The 16,666-nt window shown below is 38.2% G+C and overlaps 1 protein-coding gene across 2 annotated transcripts; it reads right to left on the reverse strand.

Moving 5' to 3' along the window:
* Positions 1-312: 312 nt before the first annotated feature.
* Positions 313-15,990, reverse strand: LOC120532893 (interferon alpha-inducible protein 27-like protein 2B). 2 transcript variants are annotated; one of them, XM_039759365.1, is made up of 4 exons: positions 15,649-15,990; positions 7,841-7,897; positions 2,208-2,369; positions 313-622 (listed from the first exon to the last, which is right to left on the reverse strand). In XM_039759365.1, the coding sequence occupies exons 2-4, from the start codon at positions 7,878-7,880 to the stop codon at positions 540-542; spliced, it is 285 nt and encodes a 94-aa protein (XP_039615299.1). In that variant the 5' UTR covers positions 7,881-7,897; positions 15,649-15,990; the 3' UTR covers positions 313-539. The 2 variants fall into 2 exon arrangements, with proteins under 2 accessions (XP_039615299.1, XP_039615300.1); XM_039759366.1 differs by lacking the exon at positions 15,649-15,990 and adding an exon at positions 14,126-14,233.
* Between the last annotated feature and the right edge of the window lie 676 nt (positions 15,991-16,666).

A 16,666-nucleotide genomic window follows, 5' to 3' on the forward strand; every position in this document is an offset into this window, starting at 1 on the left:
CATGTACGTACGTTTAGTGTCACTGTACACACACACATTTACTGTATACTATTTTTGTTGCATTGTACGTATTTATTGCTGGTGGCCTGTCTATCGTAATGGCAGTAACATGTGATATTGGAGACACTCAATATCTTTAAAATAATATTTAGGTTTTACTGTATATAAACAGTGTGTTTATATACATAATTTCAATGAATCTTACCTAATATCTAAGAGAATACAAAGGGATTATGCTGTATAACTCTGCGGGGAATATTTATAAACAGTGTGGGAGAGTTTATAAGGGCTTAAAATATATAAAAATAACCATAGAAACATATGGTTTCTACTTCGCGGATTTTCACCTATCGCGGGGGGGGTCTGGAACGCAACACCCGCGATCGAGGAGGGATTACTGTACAGTATTCTTACCAATTTTTCAATTACTTAACTTGTGATCTACATGGCAAATTTAAGAGTTTCATATATTGCTGATGCATGATAAAGAAGATCTTTGAAAAATTATAATTTGTGATTTGCTCATGAGTCAGAAGGTTTTAAAATATTAATGCAACTGCAGATGCAACTGCACCTCCAGTAGCACCAGTTAAAATGGTTCCAGATAGTCCAATTCCGGTGCCTGCAATGAAATAGAAAAAGAAACAATTACTTACCTTCAATCAGAACTAGTAAAATATAACAAAATTCTCAAACCTGCGTTATAGAAATCAGTAACCATGCAAAAAGAATAAAATAACATTTAGTGTTTATTTCAAAACGTTCAAACAACGACTTCTTTCTATCATAAATTAGAACATGAAACTTCTCATACAAAGCAAGTGCATAACAGTACATGCCTTAGATGCCTTGACTTTACAAACTTCTTGCATGCTTTAGTGTTATCTAAATAAACCATTAATTTGTTGTAAGCCCACAAGTTATAGATGTCTTTGCTGCCTTTTTGCAGTGCATGATGGATAGGCTCTGACCCCACCTTGAGCATGATTAAGCACATTTGGGAATATTATAATATGTTATTGACATCCCTGATCACTCAGATATTTGACTAATATAAACAACACTGAGATACTTTGTGGGGAAAAAAAATCTTATTTTTTGTTTTCTGGATGGTTTCTCCTTGCCTTTTGGTTAAGAACCACAACACACAAAGCGCAAAGTTAAGCTAAAGACTGTAGCCGAATTCCCTTTTTTATTTCCTCAGTCTCTGCCTTCAGGTGACAACAGCACAATTAGCACTGCTTAGTAACAGACACGGACAGGATGAGCCATCTGAACATAAAAGGAAGTGCCAGAAGTGAAATCCAAACCCATCTTTGCATAAACTGTACAAAAAAATGACATTGGAGCCCAGAGTCCATTAAAACAAGACACAGGGTAGGCATTGGTGGGACAGAAGAACAAGCAAAAAAAAAAAACAACTTTTGAGGCTTCTAGGAAACAGCAAGCAGTCCCTCATAAGAACAGATGAGACTTTCTTGCCCTTTAAGGAGAACAAGTAGCCCAGGAACTGCCTCACATATCAGGTCCATAAGACAGAGCAGGACTCAAACATGAAAGTACAACAGGTACTAATACAGAGTACGTCCTAGATGAGGACAACGTCAGAATTTGGACAGAAGTTCACTGGTATGAGAAAGAGAGGCAATTATTAAGAGAGTTACAAAAGATGGAAGAATAAGGCCTAGTGTTTGTACGATTTCCGAGGTGGGCAAATGGGTTTAATCACCCCACCCAATAGTTTGTGACATTGTGATGTAATGTTCGCTAAACCCAGTGAGGCACTGGGCTTTCTACTCATTTCAGCTTATATTATTACTTTTAACTTTTCTTCCAGATTGTATCCTTCTCTGATGTATTCAGTCAATCACAGACATTACTTTACAGTGTACTATATATACTGTGAAACTCAAATGGCTCTATTCTAGAGGAGGAGAGATGCCAGGAGGCACTCTTAAATTTACAAAGGGCAACAAGTTGAATTCTGCTCTTCAAATTCTTGGGTATACCAGTGTTCAGAGCTGGGGGTCATTGCAATCAGTCCTTTAAATCATGGAGGTTAACATGAATATTTTAATCTTTAACAGATTGCATATAAATATCAAATTACTTTAATGCGCACCTTCTAAATTTCCTTAATTCTAGATGATTTTAATTTGTTTAAGTATACTTTTACCCACTAGTTATTATCCTCATTCACTTCTTACCCACAGACTGCAGAACGGCAACAAGACTACCTGCTGCCACTCCTCCTCCATTAGCGATGGCTGCGGCAGACATCATCTTTGCAGCTATAGAACCTGCAGCGATACCAGCTGATGTAAAACCAATAGCGCCCAGCACCACTGGAGCACCGACTGCAGTTACGGCTGTCAGAGAAAAAAGGTGTTGCATTAGTTATCTTAGTGTAAAGCACAGGAGACATTTAGTAGCTGTAATGTTCTCTGTTCCCAGTTCATTCACAGTAGTTCCACACTATCTGGAGATAGTCAACAGATCATTTTTTACTCATGTTAAATAAAACTTTCACAAATGCAGCTGTAACTGCTCTATAAGTATTCAAATATTATATTTATTTAAATATTGTCATAGTTGCTTTACATTAAAAAAATATTATGAAATGGTGTCTGGCTGGCAAATGTTTCCAGGGCAAAAGGGTACCACCTGAATATCACAGGGCACATATAAGACTACCAGGGAAAAGACAGTGTGAAAAGAGAGAAGAGAGGGGCCACTTTTGGGTAATAATCCCTGCTTAAGTACGGGGTGGAAGATGAGCTGTAGCCAGGGAGAAACAAGTAGTGACTTCCTAGAATGTTACAGGGCAGGTGACTTAGCCATTACAAAAACAGTTTGAAACATAAAGGACTGCTCTTTTGAATCTCTTCAAAAATGGACACAGGCCTCTAAAAACCACAACAAAAGGCAGGCTTGCCTCTAAGAAAAGCTCTGGCCCAATGGATCAGCCTCACTCCAGACATTATGTCCCAAACACAAATGGCAGGCTTCTGGCATGCACAGGCCCAAAATGGCACTAAGGCTTTTAAAATAACAAAATATCACAGACATTCTCCAAAAGTAGCTGGGTTAACTGTAAATTTTTTGCTCCCAAAATAAACAAAACAAAGTTCCATTATAATTAAATAATTTAACGAAGAACCCAAAAATAGCATAAAAGGGAAAAAAGAAAGGGGAAGGGGAAATAAACAAAATCAATAATTCCACAAACCACGGAACGGTACATTCAGTTATAAGCAGGGGTCAAAAAGCCAGAAAATGCAAACGACAGTCATAAAATAAAAATGGGAAATACAAACAAAAGCCAAAACTGCAGTGTGACTGCAGTGCCCTGTTAAATACCTGCTGGAGCCAGCACCATGCATGATCAGGTGGCCCCAAATGGCTTCGGCTCTACATACAGGAGACAGGTCGGATAACAAGTAAAACCACTATCAATAATATTAACAAAGCACAAAAAGGGAAAGTAATTAATAAACATCACAAAATTACATACTGTAAATACAACATAAACAGAATATAGCCAAAAACAGAGTCTATCACACAATGTTTAAAAGATAAAAAAATAAATAAAGCACACACTTCAGATGGGGAAGAGGCCTTGGTTGAAACATTACAGCTGCTAAGAAATGTGAATTATGTATTAACACAGGTTTAGAATTGTTATTTTTGAGTTATTATGTGTCATATTTTACGTACTTTCTGTTATGTCTGTTACTATGTGCTTTCTTTTTATATGTACGTCTGTTCCTTATTATTTGTGCGTACAGTCCCAGGAAGCAGGGCCACCCTGATGTCGGCACCTCCAATCCTTCCCTCTGGCTCTTTAAATCAGTTGAGAAGGCTCAAGAGCAACAGATCATTCCATTCATTGTGACGTTCTCTCAGTGTTGTTACTTCTGTTTAGATTTACTATTTTTTTGTGAAATTCTTGCCTGTATTTCTTAGATTCTGTTTTGGGACTTGTTTGCCTTTTTTCTTCTCTGTTAAGCATTATAACTAATTTTTTTCGCTAATAAATCTTCAATTTTATAGAGATCCTTTCTTGCAGTTTGTGTTAACAAGCATTTGGGTTGGACTGTTATTCTCCCTCTTGTTAGGCTTTTTCACAGATTTGTGGATATTTCATGTCAATTTTGCCAACTTCCCATTTTTGGGGCCTGCTCCAGCTTAAGCCAGCAGTAGTATTTTGGGCTTGGCTGCGTTGAGGAGAGTCTCTTCTGGGGTTAGTCAAGGTCATGGCCTGCTTCTTTGCCTATTTTTGGAGGTCTCACACCCCTTTTGCTTTTTAGAAAACTCCACTTCAACTCAACCTAGTTTTTTTAATGGCATCTATAAGATAAGGCATACAGGGATAGCAGGAGCTTTTAAAAGTATGTTCCTAACTCTCGAAGTCCCTCCCATGCCATGGTCAAGTTGAGCTTAGTTTTGGGATGTTAACAGGGACAAGACTGTACTAGCAGAAGGTAATGGCTGAGATCAAATGTGAGGCAGAGAAAGAAGAGGGCAGAACTTTTCTGGTGTCCTGCTCTAGCGAAATGAGCAAAGGAAGAGTTGCTTCAGGAGTCAAAGATATAGTCAAGGAATAAAGCAAGGGGCAAAATCAGAAAATCAATTCTAACATGCATCACAGCCAAATCACCAGATCAACGTCAAAGTCAGAAAACAGGGAGTGATATTTGTTAACTAGAGATTTGTTAAAAAGTATAAGCTTTGTTTATTTCTCTGTTCAACAGCCTCACTAATTTTACACCTTTGGTGTTTTTCTGGGTATGAAAGTTCAGTGAAAGTATTTCTTGTCCTGTTGAAATGATTACTGTTGTGTTCTCATCTGGGTTTTGCATTATACATACTTTGGTATTTTGTTTTCTTTTTTCTTGAATTGCTTTCTTCCACATTTTATGTATTCCTTCTTTAGTTCAGTTAACTTCCCCCCCAGCTTTGCTGATTATTTAGTTGTGAACTTTTTAAAGTTTACCTCTAATTCTTTACAACACCTGAGGGAGATTTAACTCAGTTTTAGCAATGGCTTTCACACACTGGCAGTATTCATTGTTTGCTTTGTCCTTTGGTTAACTTTGTACTGCATTCAATTTTCATTGTGTAGTCTTTGGCAATTTTGTGGCCAATTCTTTTTAATTGTGCCTCTTTATTTTGATTTTCCAATTAGGATTTTAGCTCAGTTTGTTTAATTACAGAATTATTTACCTTTATCTTTATATTTGTAATTTTGTATTTGGTTTTGCTTTTTTTGTTCCGGTTTTTCTCTCCACCCTTTATTTTTGTACTATTCTTGTTTTTTAGTCTTAAATTGTTAAGTGCTGAACTCTTACTAGGCGTAACTATATTTCTTTGATTCCCCCTTTCCCATCTGAATATTGCATTTGGGAATTTTAACAAGGGATTATTGATAGTGTTTTGTTTGAATTCATGTTTTTACATTTTTCATGTATAACCTAAAAGCTTTTTTAATTACTGTAAAAACATTAATGTGATTTGATATTAAATAAAAAAATTTGAATTTCAATACCTTACATTAACATAATAATAATAATAATAATAATAAATAGTTACATATTAATTCAGATCAAAAGAAGGAGAAAAGTACTTCACAAGTTACATAAAACGTTCAAAACAACAAGAAAAAAAAGAAAAGAAGTCACAAATGGTTCTAAGTCAGAGCAAAGGCACAGCCTGCATCATGGCTGCACAGTTCTTCTACCTTCAGCCCATTCCTGATTTTTTTTTATTAAAGAAAGATGAAGGTTCCCGAACAGTCCATCCATCCATTATCCAACCCGCTATATCCTAACTACAGGGTCATGGGGGTCCGCTGGAGCCAATTCCAGGGCACAATGCAGGAAACAAACCCAAGGCAGGGTGCCAGCCCACCGCAGGGCACGCACACACACCAAGCACACACTAGGGACAATTTAGCATCTCTAATTCACCTAATGCATATCTTTGGACTGTGGAAAGAAACCGGACTACCCGGAGGAAACCCACACAGACATAGGGAGATCATGCAAACTCCATGCAGGGAGGACCTGGGAAGTCAACCCGGGTCTCCTAACTGCGAGGCAGCAGCGCTACCCACTGTGCCACCATGCCGCCCGTGGTGACTTTGTCTGAAACAATTTTTTTTTACTGTTGATTAATATTAACAAACATTAAACTGAAATGTTTGGCACATGCATTTTATCATTACAGGAAAAAGTAGGGTGAAATGACACCTTTTATTGGGTAACTAAATAGATTACAAATGCAAGCTTTCAAGGCAGCTAAGGCCCCTTCATCAGGCATTTTGTAACCTACTATTAGTAATAGTTAACTTTTGTCGTTTTTCCTCATTGTATATTCTTCTGCACTAGTCTAAAGATTTCTTAAACTGCTCTGAAAATGTAACACAGCAAGTAACTTTACCAGAATTTAAATTATTCTAACATTGGCAGGGACAGAGGGACAGACGAGCGGGAGCTATGACCTCAGACCCTACTGATACAAATTAGATGGTATATCTAATTTCTAATATCCAGTATGGTAGCTTCTCATGAGTGCAGTTGTTATTTTTAAATCTTGCAGTCATCTTAGTTATTAGACCTTTCTCTTTTATGACTTCAATTAATGCTTAAATGGCGGGTTACTGAATAGGAGGACTACCTTAAAAAAAAAAAAAAGATGATATTGTGTACTGCCCTGGATAAACAGGTTTGGAAAATGGATGGATGGATGATATAAATGCAATGGAGATGAGAGTCTACGGCATTACAAGGCTGCCTCACGTACACACAGATTCACACTGTTCTAATTTAGCGTCACCAGTTAATCTCAAATGTATGCCTTTAGGGACTGAAACATAGAAGCACCCAAAGAAAACCCAATTTAAACCATGAAAGAATTTGGAAACTCAACACATGACTGGATAGAACAAAAATGAAAGGCACACTGCTAGAGCTGTGAGGAAGCTACAACAGCATCACAAACCACTGCCCAAGCATGCCTCCTAATGACTAACATTTACTGATATACATCTGGGTGACACTTTTATCTGAAGTGCATGAATAGAGGTCAGAATATGTTACATTTGTTAAAAGATATTTTTTACAGTTGGAGTGCTGCCAGGTTAAATGACTTGCTCAGGGTCACAAAGTGAGGCAAACGTTGAAACTGAAGCAGCAGGGTATAAAGTCAGATGCCTTAGATGCTACACCACAATGCCAGGTAACAGCTAAGATAACAACATTAACACACATTTAAAGAGTATTTTGTGTATGGTATTATGAAGGTTTCTTAAATATGAATCCTAATTCATCAGTCCATCCTTTTCATATAAAGTTGTTTCTTAGTAACAAGCCATTGCATTTCATTCAAAGGGAATTGCAGGCAGTGCAGTTTGTATCTTGTCTGGTCTGACGACCACTCTGACGACATACAGTGGCTACAGTTAAAATAGCAGGTATCTGCTAGACTCTATATGTCACTTACCCTGATTTAAAAAGTAAAACCCCTTGAAATCCACCAAATATTACACCTTGGGTTTATTCATTTAACTTAATTTATTTGCTATCATTAGGCCATGAAACTGGCATATACTTGTAAGTTTCATAGCTGAATAATTCGTGGCCACTACTCAGCAGTGACAGAAGAGAGGAAACAAGAGTCAATATGTTACAGGGATGCAGGTTTGATTAACATGACCAGAGGCAGATTACGGTAAGTGAGAAAGGGACGACTTGATACAAGGTGCACTGTTGCATATTAAGTGCTGAACACCACATATGATTCTTAAAAAAATGACATAACACAACAATAACCATCTTACCTGCTCCCCCAGCAAAAGCGGCAATAGTCAATAATCCCATTTTCTGAACTTTGGGTTCTAGAAAAGACATAAACGTTAAGATAAATTTCATTATTCCTTCAGTGGTAAACTCATTTGATCATGTGCATAGCAAGGTAAAAACCATCAGACTATAATGGTAATGTTACATTACACAATTGTTCCAGTAATTTTCAGTCTTAATTTACATAACTTTAGCAAGTTACAGCAGTTAGCTTCACATTCCCATGAAGGTTAATAATGTGACATGCCTGACAACTCAGTCCAGCTAGTCCAGAGTTTGGACTTTAGTCGAGGTGAGTGCCTGACACACTTTGAACTGGCGAGTAAAACAGTGAAGACAAGGTGCTGGTGGTCAGAAGAATGTGTGTTTGCATTATTTTGGTAGTGAATCGGTTTGTTGGGAATTTCTGATTCTTCTCCAAAGCATGTTACTGGTTTCCACACAATGTCAGCCGAATGTGTTTATTTCTACATGCATCACATAATGTCAGCTAGGTGATGTTGGCAAGCAGATTAGAAGAACTGATTAACAGTTTTCATTAATAAAAGTCAAACAGGATTCACGGTCAATAAAGAAATGACTTGTGTTGGATCTGCTGAATTATAAAACAGTTGAATTGTTAATTCAGAAAATTCTGATTTTGTTGTTACATTTTTGTAAATTCTTTGATAACAATGAATATCGGTTTTATAAACAGAGCAAACTTGCTTAGTTAAACTTCATCCAAAACTACCTTATTGTCTATAAAGAAAGAATGAAATGACTCTGTAACTTTAAAATCTAATATTTCTAAATGTGCCCTCATTAGTAGGACTGTTATGCAAGGATGACGCATTTCACTTTTTCCTTTTTAATTAATTGTACAAATGTCATTTGTAATTTATGAGGAATATGTAGACTATATCTTTGGCAGAGGACTGAACATGACCCAGCTGGCAAATAACACAACTCTGCTTTTGCAAGGGCAAGAAACAAACTACTACAGCAAAAGTATTAATTATTTTTCTAATGTATTAGGTCTCAGGGTAAACGTTTCCAAATGTAACCCTTTTACTTATGTAATCCAAAAGAACATTCAATAAAAATATGCTAGTAGACGACTGTGTCAAATCTTAAGGTATTCATACTTACATACTACTGAATTTCTTACCCAATGTAAAAAAATGAAGAAACTGGCTGAGAAATAGATTGGCTAAAGAGCCAAGCCTGTGCTCAGCAGCTTCAGAAGGATGTATTTTTATATCTCTCTCATCATCATCTTTTCTTAAAAACATTGTTTATCGAAATCATATTTATCCAAACTGTACTGTTCTCTACTGTCAATTTCCTCTGGAAATATAAACAATTAAAGAAGGCAGTAACAGCAGGAAAAAAACAGAGGGGAGATATGAAGGGCACACATTAGTTTAGGCATCCATTGTACACTGGCTGTTAATAGTTTATAAACATTTTAATAACAACAGTTCTTAAAAATACATTATTATCAAAAATATTAAGACATAATGCTGTATGTTAGCTATTCTTTATTATGCATATCATGTAAAAAATGCTTATGTATTTTAAACATGCAAATTGTTAGTAGCTGCTTTGACATTGGAGTCTTTTTCTGTTAATCAGTCCCAAAAAGTCAAATGAAATCCTCTGTGATTCAGTGTTTCCCATTTGAATGAATTGTAATTAGATATTCACACGTGATGAAGCACGTTAGGGTTTGTGGCAATACGCACTTCTAACTATATAATACAGGGCGCTTGTGCACCAGAGAGATGCAGGTGTGCATGGTAGGGTGGAGGAGCGGCTCCGAGGATTGATGGGGTGATCGGCTAATAGTGCGTTCACATGCAGATGTATACGGTTCACTCAGCTGCTTCATTAGCTCTCCGGTGTCGCTAAGCAGAGCATCTGCATCCCTAGCACTATAAAGGGGAGCCTGGGCAGGACAGTAAAAAGGAGACAAAAAGAAAGAGGAAGAAAGTGGCGAAAAAGAAACAAAAAAATGAGTTGATGACTTTGTAGAGTTCACTGGTGAAGACCTGGGTGGAAGGTATGGATAGAGAGAGAGAAGAGCAAATGGCAGAGCACCAACAGAGGCAAGCGCTGGTGGCCAGGAGCTCGTTGGTCTTAGATCACTAAAGCACTGGTGGAAACAAGTTGGACTGCCAATCATGGTACGTGTCTGTGACCAAGAGGGTAGCTGAGCTAGATGAACGAGCTGAACTTCAGCCTTGCTTTGTTTATTCAGACCAGAGTTTTCATGGAGCCTTGGTTATATGAAAGAACTTTAATTGCTTATTTGTCTTTTATCCAACACCAGTGTTTATTGGACTATTTATATACAGTATTAATTGGATGGGGCGCTGCACTGTCTGGAACACTGTTTTAATAAAAGCACTCTTGCACATTGCACCTTCTCTTGACTGTATGTGACCTCAGTGCATGGCTCCACTTGATAAATGGCTATCGATTATTCCGGGTTCAACACTGGCAGCTCGATCAGACCGTCAGAACACATCATGAGAATCCACTTTATAAAGGGGTATTGAGGAACAGATTGGCTAGTTCTCAAAATGGGAGATGCCAGCATGCCTCTCCTGTCAGTGTCTACCCCACTGAACTAAAATACAATCATTAAGATGTCTACTTACACTGAAAGTCACTGCTTCAAGTTGCAGTTATTAGGCTCATACCTTAATGATTTTAATATGACTCACATGCAAAAAAAGAAGGTTACCTGAATTATTTTGGGTTTGAACATTTTTTGACTGTAAAAGAGAAAGAAATACCATGTTTGCAATTTGTAATTCAGTACAAACGTACAGGTTCAGCATTTCAAAATGCACCACATATTCTCAAATGAGGACAAGTCAACAGTACAAGAAGGCCAGCAAGCACCTGCACCCACTTCATTGTAATGTGTGCAAAATGGGATTTTGTTTTGTCTTGCTAAAATATGCATGGGCATCCATGGAAGAGATGTTGTTTTGAAGGCAGCATATGTAGCCCGAAAATACTCTGTCATTTTGCATTAATGGTGCCTTCACAGAACTGCACATTACCCTTACCCAGAGCATTGACACAACCCCATACCATCACAGACGCTGGCTTTTGGACTTGTAGTTGGTAATTGTCTCGATGGTCATTTTCTTCTTTGGTTTGGAGGACATGATGTGTGTTTATTCCAACAAAAGATCTGAACTATTGATTTATCTTACTACAATACACATTTGCATTGTGTGATGGTCCATCCTAGATGCCTCTGAGCTCAAAGAAACTGATGACGGTTCTGGACACTGTTAACATACAGCTCCCTATTTGCAAAGTACTGTTGTAAACCAGCATTTGTGGGTGTAAATACATATTGTGTTCTTTGATAAAGGTTTGCCAAACACTTCCTGAGCCAATGCGGATATATCACTTATTGATGAATGATGGTTCTTGATAAAGTTCTGTCTGAGGGATCAGAGATCACAGAAAATCAGCTTTAGCTTATACCCCTGGCCTTGACGCACTGAAATTTGTTCAGATTGCTTAAATCTTTTAATCATATTATGCACTCTTGACGTTGAAATACCCCAAGTCCCTTCTGATTTTTCTTTGAGAAACATTGTTTTTAAACTTTTAAATGATGTTCATATGTACTTGTAGGAAAAGAGGTGATCCTTGGTCCATCTCTACCCAAAGAGGACGGAGCCTTTTCCTGGATGCAGCTTTTATACCAAACCATGATTACAGTCATCTGTTTCTGCTCACATCATTTTATTTTAATAATACATTAATGGTCCTATCCTAATTTTTTTAGAATGTGTTGCAGGTCCTCAGTGTAACAATGGATGTATATTTACCAAAAAATGAAGTTGACCAGACTAAGTATCTTGTCTTTATACTATTTGTAATGGATTACAAGTCAATGTGAATTTTGAAATCACTGCTTTATGTTTTTATTTGCATTTTACACACCATCCTAACTTTTTTCTGAGCTGGAGTTGTACATTTATGTTATGTTCATGCATACTGACTTATTCTTATCTATTATTTCTGGCATGTCATTTACTCATTCCTACGTTTAATTATTCCTAATCTGTTTTTCTTTTGTGTAACTTTTTCTTTGACACCTTGAAAAGTACTTTGAGTTACACCCTTTACATGAAAATATACTATAGAAACAAATGTGGTTGCAAAGTCAATAAATAAAGTAAAATCTTGCATATGGTTAATGTGTCGTTTAAGAACAAGCTAAATTGGCATTTAAAACAAACACAAAAATGTGCAGAGAGTTGTGCTAATGGCACTAGTGGGCACACCTTCCAACATTTGAGATTGACAACTATGAATAGACTTCTAAATAAATTAATATTGGTTTTAAACAGCTGCCAAAACTGCAGTGTTTAAAACAACAGAAACAATGAATATGCATGAGCAACATCTGATCCTGGTGTCAAAGAGCATAAGCAGAAATTTCTTATCAAACACAGGACCTACTCACCAGAAGGCTATTTCACATTTTTCTTATATCTGCAAATATTGCAATTTATCTATCCATTACCAAACCTTTTAATCCGTTCAGAAAATATGTTCATAATAATGCAATTTGCTGCATTATTGATCCATCCATCCATTATCCAACCCGCTATATCCTAACCACAGGGGTCTGCTGGAGCCAATCCCAGGGAGCAAGGCAGGAAACAAACTCCTGGCATGGCGCCAGCCCACCGCAGGGCACACACCAGGGACAATTTTGGATCGCCAATCCACCTAACCTGCATGACTTTGGACTGTGGGAGGAAACCCACACAGACACGGGGAGAACATGCAAACTCCACACAGGGAGGACCTGGGAAGGAAATCAGGGTCTCCTAACTGCGAGGCAGCAGCGCTACCCACTGCGCCACCGTGCCACCCTGCATTATTTATGCATACTGTACTGTTACTCATGTAGTCTTATTTCCTAATGCATCACAACATATACAGCATATCTGCAAAGGCAATTTACGTGTGTGTTTTGGCAGATGGCTTATTAAACACACCGGCAGTCTGCATGCTCTTAGGGTGAAAAGGCAAGTCTTTTGGAGAATTTGGAGAGAACAGAACATTGCAGAATGATTTTCTCTTCATTGAGTCTTCTCAGAAGACCTTTTACTGTTTAGTAAAGCAGCAACTCTGCTTGGGTCCATGGCCAGGAAACTCCCCAGACCTTAATCCCATTGAGACCTTGTGGTCAATCATTAAGAGGCGGGTGAACAAACTAAAACCCACAAATTCTGACAAACTCCCAAGTATTGATTATGCTAGAATGGGCAGCCATCAGTCAGGATTTGGCCCAGAGGTTGATTGACAGCATGCCAGGGGGAATTGCAGTGGTCTTAAAAAAGAAGGGCCAACACTGCAAATATTGACTCTTTGCATGAACTTAATGTAACTGTCAATAAAAGTCTTTGGGACTTATGAAATGCTTGCAATTCTACTTCAGTATACCATAGAAACATCTGAGAAACAGACTGAAAAACACTGAAGCAGCAAACTTTGTGAAAACCAATACTTGTGTCATTCTCAAAACTTTTGGCTCGACTGTATGCACTATTTGTATTTTATGTGGGTGATAAACCTTGCTGAAGGTTTCGGCCAATAGTCCAGGTTTGAATATTTAACTCTGTCGACTAATATCGCGTCTACTGCTTATCTCCGAACATGCAATGAAGCACCAAGCAGTTGTTTACGGAGACTGAAACTTGATGGCGTCTTTCCTATACGAGTAATGTCAGCTTGACGTTCAGCAGTCGCTTCACATTCGGACTTTGAGGCAATAGCATTAAAACCAACTATGGAAAAATTTCACATTTTCACACAATTTGTTTACACTCGTCCCCTTTTTCCAGAAATACCCGTATTTATTGTTAAAAAAAAAAAAAAACAAGCTTTCAAAACGCAACAAAATTCCTAAATCGGCCTGAAATTAGTGCAAAATACACTTTAAATCATTATCAATGTATAAAATACTACTATTTTGTGACAGCCTTTACATTTTTTGCGAACATTATTGTTTTAAAATATTTTTAAAAACCGCATAACTTACACCAATGTAAAGCCAACAGCGTCAAAGCTAAAACAGACATCAATTCAAAATTGATTTTTTGAAGGTCAATTTCTATGTGCATTTTAGATCTATTTCTTTACTCTTTTTTTTTTTGAATATTTTATTCGATCAACGACACTTAAAACGGCATGTACCGCTTTAATGTTATCATTGGGGTCTTTTATTTGCATACCATTTTGTGAAGCGAAGCTGTAGCGCCAGACTGCACAAATCCAGGGTTCTTTTACTTCAGTCTTCGTGCTATTGAAACTAAAGCGCTCCGTGATGAATCAGTGGCGTGCTATTTCAAATCCTGCGGTTTGCTCTAAATAGCGAGTGATGTGTCATTTCGGCACTGTATTCACACTTGGACGAACTCGGCCCTACTGCCCAGTAATGGCGACTCATTACAGACCTGTCGGCGATACGCCCGCACTTTACTAAACACTTCCGTTAGTATGTTGAAAAATAAAATGTCTTTTTTAAGGGAATGTTAATAACGTGATGATACTTATGTAATGAGTAAAAAGTATAAATACATGCAAGTCTAACTACTGTTCATATTTGTATTTCACAATTCCAGTCATTTTGCCCCTTGGGGACAACTTTTCTCCTGCATATGTATTTAATATAATAAGTCTTTTAAAATGTTATTTGTGAAAACAATCATTTGTATTCAACTACAGAGATAACGAAACAAAGCAGACCCAGTGTCTAACTCCATTTTAAATTAACGTATCCACCTCTGGAGATATCCAAATTACTGAGCGATCTGCTCCACTAATGCTATAAAGCTCCAAGAAAGACATGTCAGCTCTCACATAACTAGTGTCACCTGAAAGTGGTGCATTTTCATCCATGTAATGCACTTGTGTTACTTTTTCACTTGTCTTGTATGACTGTTGTCTTGGCTAAAGTACGCTCTTTTTCTGTGCTCTGTACACTCTCTTAATGTGCCCCTCCTTATGACACCATCTACATTACAAATCTTTAAACTTCAAACGAATACTTATTAATTTCACTTTCTGTTGCTCCGTGTTGCCGTTCTGCTGCATATTTTGCAGTGGTTTCCTTTGATACTGTCATGTTTTAAAGCACATAACAGTTTTAAATCATGCTCTTTAAAAGTCTCTTTTCTGTTCTTTCACTACACAATCCCGCATACACGTCTGTCTCCGCTAGATCGGTTCCAAAATGCCTGCGCAACTCCGCTATGTATTCTGACATGATGTTACTTTTAGATTGACTCCGTTTGTGGAAGCGAAGCCGGTCAGCAATTATTAACGATTTGAGGTTTAAATGCTCCTGGAGAATGTCGACAATCTCCTTAAATGTTTTATACGCCAGTTTGACAGGAGTTAACAAACTACGAAGTAATCTGTACGTCTTTGCGCCCATGACGCTCAACAGCACAGAAACTCTCATTTCGTCTGCCACTCCGTTAGCTTCACAGTACAAGCCCACTCTTTCCACGCAAGTTACCCGTCCTGTGCCATCCTAACAGCATCATAGGACCACGGGCAGTGTAGTGTGCTGGGGCCCCTGTCTTGATAGCAAAACTAAACATACCTAGGCATGAAAAACATCGTGGGCTCGAATGCCCCTATAGGGTCCCCGGTCATGGTCCATTGTGCCCTAACATTAAGGCCGCCCTGAGTCCTACACTACTATTAACCTGCTTTAACGATATCTTCCTCGTTCCACTGTGAAACTCACTTGTTTCCAACTTAAGGTTCGTTTGGCCTTGGTGATAACGTTTATGAAGACAGCGCCTTCTTTGGTGTCCCCTGCTCCTTTCAGTCTTCTTTTTTCTTTGCTGTAGTTTCGTACGTCGTCTCCAAATTTGTTGTGTGTTTCTTATTTTTGTCCAGTAGACAAGTATAGTTACAACTCCTTACTGAACAACGACACACTGCCTGCGCATGCTTTGGCGACATTCTTATAATCCTTTGTCACGCCCTTTGTTAAGGGATGTCCTCAGGAGTCCGATATAATTGGTCGAACTTTCGAGATGGTTCCAGCTGCAGACCCTTCTCCGCAGTGTCGCGTGGTCTTTTGGAATGATCACACAATCAGATGAAACTGCGTAGGTCTCCACCTTGAACTTCTTCCAGGGCATTAGCCACCACGTTCTCCTTCCATTTCATATACTGGGTGGCTCAGTGTTTAGCCCTCCTCACAACTCTAGTACCTTGGCTTAGTATCGTGTCTACGTGTGTTTTCTTATTAGCATTTTATTACAATGATGTGGGCATTAGGAAATTCTAAATTGGTCCCGTGCACGTGTTCATGAGTGTGGTTGACTTAGAAGGTGTCCTGCGATGGATTTACAAAAGTGTTCCTGCCATGCGTCCGATGCTGCCGCTATTTTGGCCTCTACAAAGCATAATGGAATTCTGCACACATGAATACCACGCCCTGTCGGGAAACTGAAACTTTACGCGAATGACGGATGAGTCAAGAAAACGAAACTAGGTGTGTAGAATCAGAAACGCAAGTGTAAGGTGGCCTAGTGCAGTCACATTTTCACATTCTGTGCAAACGTGCATCATCGTCATACACCACTGTAATCGTGATCGGGTCCACTCCGGGTGCCACGTACTCATACGGGGTCGAAACGCAGCTTTTGCGATCAGCGTACACAGACCACCTGAACGTCCACCATCAAAACAGGATTAATGGAGAGTTGCCGCTAAACATTACTGCCCTTTCTAACAATAATTTATATTAAATT

This window comes from Polypterus senegalus, chromosome 7 (assembly GCF_016835505.1).
Source record: "Polypterus senegalus isolate Bchr_013 chromosome 7, ASM1683550v1, whole genome shotgun sequence".
In the NCBI taxonomy this organism is placed as follows: Eukaryota; Metazoa; Chordata; class Cladistia; order Polypteriformes; family Polypteridae; genus Polypterus; species Polypterus senegalus.

What these genes read in the sequence shown, in the direction of transcription:
- LOC120532893 (XM_039759365.1), bottom strand. Translation starts at nt 7,880, where the DNA reads ATGGGATTATTGACTATTGCCGCTTTTGCTGGGGGAGCAG. An exon ending in CGCTTTTGCTGGGGGAGCAG is followed by an intron (nt 2,370 to 7,840) that starts GTAAGATGGTTA and finishes TTTCTCTGACAG; the next exon opens with CCGTAACTGCAGTCGGTGCT. An exon ending in TGCCGTTCTGCAGTCTGTGG is followed by an intron (nt 623 to 2,207) that starts GTAAGAAGTGAA and finishes ATTTCATTGCAG; the next exon opens with GCACCGGAATTGGACTATCT.